Source organism: Salvelinus sp. IW2-2015, linkage group LG17, assembly GCF_002910315.2.
Source record: "Salvelinus sp. IW2-2015 linkage group LG17, ASM291031v2, whole genome shotgun sequence".
NCBI lineage: Eukaryota > Metazoa > Chordata > Actinopteri > Salmoniformes > Salmonidae > Salvelinus > Salvelinus sp. IW2-2015.
The window spans coordinates 13,339,172-13,348,361 of record NC_036857.1 but is presented as its reverse complement, the minus strand read 5'-3'; the positions used below and the strand labels follow the sequence as shown (position 1 = coordinate 13,348,361).

Sequence of the window (9,190 nt, the reverse complement as noted above, 5' to 3'; positions counted from 1 at the left end):
TTGGATGGTGTTTGTGTAAAGTGATAGTTGTGTGTTACTTCTGATTGAGTACGGTTTGATTGTGACTAGTATAGTGTGAGTGATGCTGTGTGTTGTTATGGGCTGTTATTGCTTAGTTGTGAATCATTTCAGGGTGAATGGGATTGCACTGCTAAAAAGAATAACGGTGCTTTGGGTGTTGGGTCCTTGTTAAATCCTTTCTTGACTGTATATATGAAAGTGTTGCCAAGGAACCATGTAATATCTAACAGTGTAGGATTGTGTTGACGGTGTCAGGGGTTAATGGCAAAAGGCATCCGGAAATAGCAGCTTTTTAATGTGGTACAGAGTCGAAAGGAACACAGAAGCAAGTCACAAGGAATGGGTACATGGAAATGGGGCCTCAATGACCTAAGAGAAATGATGCAATGTTGGTTTGACCAGTGATCAGCTTGTAGCAGTAGTCCCAACACACCCACAACTATTTATGCAGCCATGCTTACCAGTCAATCCTTAGTCATAACAGAGCACTGACTTTGCAAGATCAGCGTGGAGCAGGAGAAGGGGTTCCCTGTGTGTGAAAACCTGTTGAGGTTTTTCATGAAAGTGCAAATGATAGAGTTGATGCAGCTGCCATGAGTCCCTGTCTCTTACTTTCTTCCTCCTTCCCTTCTTATCTGCATCTTCACAAGTCAAGTCCTCAACCACTTCTAACACTACTCCTTTCAAGACTGTTGGCAGTATATTTGCATTACCCCTAAATAACAATCACTACCACCTCTTTCCCTTCTTCATATCAGTCATCATGTCATGTAGTCCAGCTCTCCAGTCCTTTTCTCTTTTTTACCTACCCTCCATCTGTTTCCCCCTCCCTCTACCGGCTGTCGGTTACTGACGTCCCGCGGCGTCCGGTTGCGTTCCCCGGAGCCCTTATGCGGGTCTTGCGCGCACTATCCTGGTGCCTGCCGGTACTTGTCTAGCATGCTCTTGTGTTTACGCAGAGCTTGTCGTTGCCCAACATCCACTCACAGTACCTATCCTCCACGTGCGGCAGGTTGGACGGCCCGATCAGCTGCAGTGATGTCTTGAACCAGGGGCGCGGGATGGCTGAGGGGCTTGGTGCTCTGTAAGCATGGCAGGGAGGCCAGGACCGGTTACCCCTTCACCCCGAGGGACTTCGAAGAGGGGTGTCGTCTCACGGAGCAAGCAAGCTCACTCAGTGTGTTCCCCTGCAGGACTCCGGGAGAGTGTGGGTGAGGGTCCCTGGTGAAAGCCGTGCTCACGGGAGAGACACACATATATACACCCTCACCTGACCGAGAAAAAACACGGTCGAAGGAGCAGAGGCCTCGCTCCAAAACAGGTATCACTCCGGTCAGCCAGCTTCTACCTGCAGGGAAGGAGGGAGGGTGAGGGAGCGGAGGAAGAGAAGGGTAAAAGAACAAACGAGAGAGATATGGAGGGAGAACGAAGGGATTGAGAAGTGGAGATAGAAGGCAAAGGGGAACATATAGGGGTAAAAAAAATAACAGAAAAATAAAAGGGGCCAAAGTGGTAGTGAGATGGAGGGATGAGGGGATGCAAAGTGGATGAGGTTATGGCACAGAGAGGGGGGAGGGTGTCAAAGTTGAGTTTTTGTGCTGTTTTCTCAGCTTGGAAGGCTAAGAAGAATTGGTTTGCCATGAAATTCAGAAGTAGTTTTTGTTTTTGTGCAAAGCATACAGGGCAGCCTGGTTTCTCCAATTGACAGCTGAGAGCCAGGTTTATTTGGTGGGAAATAGAAAGCTGCTGCTCAATGTCTTAATACGTACATGCTTGACTGAAACTCCATTAAGCCTAGAGGAACCATAAAGAACCCTGGCATTGAGGAAACAGAGGCTTTAACTACTGTACATTCCAACAGAGCGCTAGAGACAGAGCGAGCGGTCGTCTCTCTCTCTCTTCTCTCTCTCTCTCTCTCTCCTCTCTCTCTCTCTCTCTCTCCTCCTCCTCTCTCTCTCTCTCTTCTCTCTATCTCTCTCTCTCTCTCTCTCTCTCTCTCTCTCTCTCTCTCTCTCTCTTCTCTCTCTCTCTCTCTCTCTCTCTCTCTCTCTCTCTCTCAAACTCTTGTGATCCTCCAACTGTCTCTCACACCCTCCTCCCTCCATTGCATCCATCTAGATGAGGATAGGCTACCCGTCCTGTTGGGGGAGGACGCAGAGAGCTGTGGGTTGGCAGCGCACTACATTGCTGCCTGCCATAAGTTGAGGGACAGTGTCTGACAGACCAATCAACCTGCACATGTCCTTTACTGTATGTTTATTGTTATTGTTGAATGTATGGTTATTTTGACCCTTGGTTATTGTTGTTACTGTTGTCCCGTTGACAATTTTGATTCTCATTTTTACATTGTAAACAAGCTTTGGCAATATGTACATTGTTACGTCATGCCAATAAAGCAAATTGAATTGAATTGAAAATTGAGAGAGAGAGAGAGAGAGAGACCGCTCGCTCTAGCGCTCTGTTGGATGTACAGTAAAGCGCCTGTTTCCTCAATGCCAGGGTCTCTTTATGGTTCCTCTAGGCTTAATGGAGTGTTTCAGTCAAGCATGTACGTATTAAGACATTAGAGCAGCTTTCTATTTCCCACCAAATAAACCTGGCTCTCAGCTGTCAATTGGAGAAACCAGGCTGCCCTGTATGCTTTGGCACAAATACAAAAAAACTACTGCTGAATTTCATGGCAAAATTCTTCTTAGCCTTCCAAGCTGAGAAAACAGCACAAAAACTCAACTTTGACCCCTCCCCCCTCTCTGTGCCATACCTCATCCACTTTGCATCCCCTCATCCCTCCATCTCACTACCACTTTGCCCCTCTTTATTTTTTCTGTTATTTTTTTACCCCTATATGTTCCCCTCTTGCCTTCCTATCTCCCCTTCTCAATCCCTTCCGTTCTCCCTCCATATCTCTCTCTTGTTATTTCCCTTCTCTTCCTCCCTCCCTCACCCTCCCTCCCTTTCTCCCTGCAGGTGAAGCTGGATGACCGAGTGATGCGTTTGGAGCAGGGCCTGCTCTTCCGCCGTGTTTTCCGTCAGGATGAGGGTGTATATGTGTGTCTCTCCCGTGAGCACGGCTTCACCCAGACCCTCACCCACCTCTCCCTGGAGGTCCTGCAGGGGAACACACTGAGTGAGCTGCTGGCCCGTGACGACACCCCCTTCGAAGGTCCCCTCGGGGTGAAGGGGTACCGGTCCTGGCCTCCCTGCCATGCTTACAGGAGCACCAACCCCCTCAGCCACCCGCGCCCCTGGTTCAAGGACATCATGCAGCTGATCGGCCCGTCCAACCTGCCGCACGTGGAGGAGTACTGTGAGAGGATGTGGTGCAACGACAAGCTGCGGCGTAAACACAAGAGCATGCTAGACAAGTACCGGCAGGCACAGGATAGTGCGCGCAAGACCCGCAATAAGGGCTCCGGGGAACGCAACCGGACGCCGCGGGACGTCAGTAACCGACAGCCGTAGAGGGGAGGGGGAAACAGATGGAGGGAGGAAAAAGAGAAGGACTGAGAGAAGGACTACATGACATGATGAATGAGAGAAGGAAGAGGTGGTAGTGATATGTATTGTAGGAAGATATACTGCCAACAGGCTGTAGTGTTAAGGGTTGAGACTGATGTGGAGGCAGAAGGGAGGAGGAGAAAGAGAGAGACAGGGACTCATGGCACTCATCAACTCTCATTTGCTTCATGAAAAACCCTCAACTGTTTTCACCAGGGGACCCCTTCTCCTCTCCACGCACTCTTGCAACGTCAGTGTCTCTGTATGACTATGGATTGACTGTAACATGCTGCAAATAGTGTGTGTGTTGGACTGCTACAGCTGATCACCTTCAACCCAACATTGCACTCATTTCTCTTAGGTCATTGAGCCCATTCCATGTTACCCATTCTGTGACTGCTTCTGTGTTCTTCGCTCTGTACCACTTAAAACTGCATTTCCGGAGCCTTTGCCTTACCCTGCACCTCAACACATCCTACACTGCTAGATAACAATGGTCCTATGGCACACTTCATATACAGTCAAAAAGTGATTTAAAGAACCCCAAACCCCAAAGCACCGTTATTTTTAGCAGTGTAATCCCATCACCCTGCAAATGATTCACAACAGCAAATAACAGCCTAATAAACACACACCAAGCCACACTCACACAACCACTCAACCAGCCATAACAACACACAACCATCACTCACACAACCATCACTCCAACCAGCCATAAACAACACACAAGCACACTCACACAACCATCACTCACAACCAGCCTCATCAACACCACCATCACCACAAACCATCACTCACCTATACACACACACAGCACACTCACACACCATCACTCACACCAGCCATAACACACACAAGCACACTATCACACAACCATCACTCAACAGCCATAAACAACACACAACCATCACTCAACCCAGCCATAACAACACAAGCAACACACACACACCATCACTCAACCAGCCATAACAACACACAAGACACACTCACACAACCATCACTTCAACCAGCCATAACAACACACAAGCACACTCACACAACCATCACTCAACCAGCCATAACAACACACACAACCATCACTCAAACCACCATAACAACACAAGCACACTCACACAACCATCACTCAACCAGCCAATAACAACAACCACTCACACAACCATCACTCACCCAGCCATAACAACACACAAGCACACTCACACACCATCCACTCAACCAGCCATAACAACACACAAGCACACTCACACAACCATCACTCACCCAGCCTAACAACACACAACCCACTCACACAACCATCACTCACCCAGCTATCAACAACACACACAACCATCACTCAACCAGCCATAACAACACACAGCACACTCACACAACCATCACTCAACCAGCCATAACAACCACAACAAGCACAACTCACACAACCATCACTCAACCAGCTATAACAACCACCAGCAACGCACAACCATCACTCACCCAGCTATACCCACAAACACACAACCATCACTCAACCAGCCATAACAACACCCAACCCAAGCACCACTCCAACCAACAACCATCACCTCAACCAGCCATAACAACACACAAGCCACACTCACCACAACCATCACTCAACCAAGCCCATAACAACACACAAGCACACTCACACAACCATCACTCAACCAGCTATAACAACACACAAGCACAACCATCACTCACCCAGCTATAACAACACACAACCATCACTCAACCAGCCATAACAACACACAAGCACACTCACACAACCATCACTCAACCAGCCATAACAACACATAAGACAATTGCTTTAACTGGAAGTAGCCATGAGACGATTGTTGATGGTTCAACAGAGAAAAGGCCTGTTTGTTGCTTTGTATTATCAGCTAGACTCCAGTTCCCACCATTCCTTTGTGTGTCGTAGGTGTACTTCTCACTCCTGACAAAGGAAGGAAAATAAAAAGGGTCGTTGGCGCTGGCTGAATGTTCTGCTGGTGCTTTGTAAACACTGGTTCTTTATTTAAATACAGGATTTCTGTCTCCGTTGTTAAAATACAATGTTTCACTAACATACTTCACTGGAAGCTGTCCTTCCACAGGCACTGGTTGTAGGGGAGGGTAGGAGAGTGAGAGCAATTATTAGCCTCTTGTCCTCCTCTCCTTTCTCTCCAAATATTGTTTCTGATCGTATGTTAGACCGACCAGATGTGACGGAGAGAGTGTCGCAGGGCTTAGCTCAAATAGACAAGAATGGGGAGTTGATGAATATTGATGATTGGATTACTGTAGGTCTGCCCTGGTTTGAGTGGTTCACTATACAGTACCAGATCTCATTCTGATTGGTTATAAAGATGGCATTAACACAGTATTTTTCATCAAAAGGGAAAATACACTGCTCCACACAACACAATAGCTTACGGCACACAACTATAAAAAACAGGATTGTTGAGTAACTGAATTAAAAATAACAGTGAATATGAATAAAACAATGAAAAATGTTACTGACAAAATGCCATTTGTTTTTGCCAATTTTTAGATCTTTCTGAAGCTCCGTCTCACAGTTACTATCAGCAATAGTTTAAAGAACAAAACAGTAGTTTTGACATGCTTTGTGTTGAAAATGTCAATCTTAGACTACAACATAAAGTGAGACTTCCAATGTCGATGACGTGTGGTTTGTAACTCATTGGCGGGTCTCTTTCACAGGGAAGAGCCTAATTTAAATGTTGTATTTATGTCTTATTTAATGAGCTCTCCTGCATGCGGTGTAAGTGTATTTAACATACAATACCAGTCAAAAGTTTGGACACACCTACTCAGGGTTTTTCTTTATTTTTACTATTTTCTCCATTGTAGATTAATAGTGAAGACATCAAAACTATGAAATAACACATATGGAATCATGTAGTAACCAAAAAAGTGTTAAACAAATCCAAAATATATATTTGAGATTCTTTAAAGTAGCCACCCTTTGCCTTGATGACAGCTTTGCACACTCTTGGCATTCTCTCAACCAGCTTCACCTGGAATGCTTTTCCAACAGTCTTGAAGGAGTTCCCACATACTGTATGCTGAGCACTTGTTGGCTGCTTTTCCTTCACTCTGCGATTCAACTCATCCCAAACCATCTCAATTGGGTTGAAGTCGAGTGATTGTGGTGGGCAGGTCATCTGATGCAGCACTCATTCACTCTCCTTCTTGGTCAAATATCCCTTAAACAGCCTGGAGGTGTGTTGGGTCATTGTCATGTTGAAAATCAAATGACAGTCCCACTAAGTGCAAACCAGATGGGATGGCGTATCGCTGCAGAATGCTGTGGTAGCCATGCTGGTTAAGTGTGCCTTGAATGCTAAATAAATCACAGACAGTGTTACCAGCAAAGCACTCCCACACCATCACACATCCTCCTCCATGCTTCACGGTGGGAACCACACATGCGGAGATCATCCGTTCACCTACTCTTTCTTGTGGCGGTCCTCATGAGAGCCAGTTTCATCATAATGCTTGATGTTTTTTGCGACTGCACATGAAGAAACTTTCAAAGTTCTAGAAATTTTCCAGATTGACTGACCTTCATTTCTTAAGGTAATGATGGACTGTCATTTTTCTTTGCTTATTTTAGCTGTTCTTGCCATAATATGGACTTGGTCTTTTACCAAATAGGGCTATCTTCTGTATACCACCCCTACCTTGTCACAACACAACTGATTGGCTCAAACGCATTAAGAAGGAAAGAAATTCTACAAATAAGTGTTTAACTTTTTAGGGATAGGGGCAGCATTTTCACTTTGGATGAATAGCGTGCCCGGAGTGAACTGCCTCCTACTCTGTCCCAGATGCTAATATATGCATATTATTATTACTTTTGGATAGAAAACACACTGACGTTTCTAAAACTGTTTGAATGATATCTGTGAGTATAACAGAACTCATATGGCAGGCAGAAACCTGAGAAAAAATCCAAACAGGAAGTGGAAATTCTGAGGCTGGTCGATTTTCAACTCATCACCTATTGAAATCCCTGTGGGATATGGATCTGTTTGCACTTCCTACTCCTTCCACTAGATGTCAACAGTCTGTAGAACGTTGAATGAAGCTTCTACTGTGATGTTGAGCCGGATGAGAGMTGTTTGAGTCAGTGGTCTGGCAGAGTGCCAGGTCCTGGTCACGCGCTTTCCACATGATATCGACTTGCGTTCCATTACTTCTATAGACACAAAGGAATTCTCCGGTGGAACGTTATTGAATATTTATGATAACAACATCCTAAAGATTGATTCTATACTTAGTTTGACAAGATTATTCGACCTGTAATAACTTTTTGAAGTTTTCGTCCAAAGTTCGCCTGGACCTGCACGAGCGTTTGGATATGTGTACTAAATGTGCTAACAAAAGTAGCTACTTGGACATAAATAATGGACATTATCGAACAAAACAACAATTTATTGTGGAACTAGGATTCCTGGGAGTGCATTCTGATGAAGATCATCAAAGGTAAGGGAATATTTATGATGTAATTTCGTATTTCTGTTGACTCCAACATGGCGGAGAAATGTTGTTTCTATCTGAGCGCCTCAGATTATTGCATGGTTTACTATTTCCGTAAGTTTTTTTTAAAATCTGACACAGCGGTTGCATTAAGAACAAGTGTATCTTTAATTCTATATAAAACATGTATCTTTCATCAAGGTTTATGATGAGTATTTCTGTTATTTGATGTGGCTCTCTGCAATTTCTCCGGATATTTTGGAGGCATTTCTGAACATGGCGCCAATGTAAACTGAGATTTTTGGATATAAATATGCACATTATCGAACAAAACATACAGTATTGTGTAACATCATGTCCTATGAAGTTCATCTGATGAAGATCATCAAAGGTTAGTGATTAATTTTATCTCTATTTCTGCTTTTTATGTGACTCCTATCTTTGGCTGGGAAAATGGCTGTGTGTTTTTTGACTTGGCGGTGATCAACATAATCATATGTTGTGTTTTCGCTGTAAAGCATTTTTTAAAATCGGACACGATGGGTAGCATTAACAGATGTTTATATTTCATTTGCTGTATTGACGATTGTTATGCTGTGAAAGTTAGATATTTCAAAATAATATTTTTGAATTTCCCGCGCTGCCTTTTCAGCAGAATATTGTCGAGGGTTTCCGCTAGCAGAACGTGTGTCCTAGAAAGGTTAACAAGGCACACCTGTTAATTGAAATGCATTCCAGGTGACTACATCATGAAGCTGGTTGCGAGAATGCCAGAGTGTGCAAAGCTGTCATCTAGGTGGCTACTTTGAAGAATCTCAAAAATAAAATATATTTTGATTTGTTTAACACTTTTTTGGTTACAACATGATTCCATATGTGTTATTTCATAGTGTTGATGTCTTCACTATTATTCTACAATGTAGAAAATAGTTGTGGTGGGTTTGTGGTGTAGTAAGTTTGTGGGCCGATAGGGGTGGGGAATGGTTTAATGAGCCAATGAACAAGCAGATTGGCACATATGATTTTCTGTTGCTAATTAGAAAAACAAGACTTCCGTCTTGGAGGTGTGTTTCCTGACCAATTCCATGTTTGGTTAATGATGCTTGTCCMCCTTGAGACACTGTAGACACGGAAGCATATTTCACTTCCTCAAAATTCCCTGAATGAGTCTAAGATAATATAGGAAATCTGTGATTAA

At 44.3% G+C, this 9,190-nt stretch overlaps 1 protein-coding gene and 1 long non-coding RNA gene across 2 annotated transcripts in view; one reads left to right on the top strand and one right to left on the bottom strand.

Annotated features, from left to right (window-relative positions):
- sema3bl (sema domain, immunoglobulin domain (Ig), short basic domain, secreted, (semaphorin) 3bl) overlaps positions 1–4,218 on the top strand; it is a 75,367-nt gene extending 71,149 nt beyond the window's left edge. The window contains exon 16 of the mRNA XM_070448174.1: positions 2,989–4,218. Coding sequence (XP_070304275.1) covers positions 2,989–3,483 — 495 coding nt within the window. The 3' untranslated portion in view covers positions 3,484–4,218. The remainder of the gene's footprint in view (positions 1–2,988) is intronic.
- Positions 4,219–4,692: 474 nt separating this feature from the next.
- Positions 4,693–5,299, bottom strand: LOC139029046 (uncharacterized). Its single transcript, XR_011481293.1, has 3 exons — positions 5,190–5,299; positions 5,073–5,103; positions 4,693–4,771 (listed from the first exon to the last, which is right to left on the bottom strand). It is a non-coding gene; the product is annotated as an uncharacterized lncRNA (long non-coding RNA).
- Positions 5,300–9,190: the final 3,891 nt, after the last annotated feature.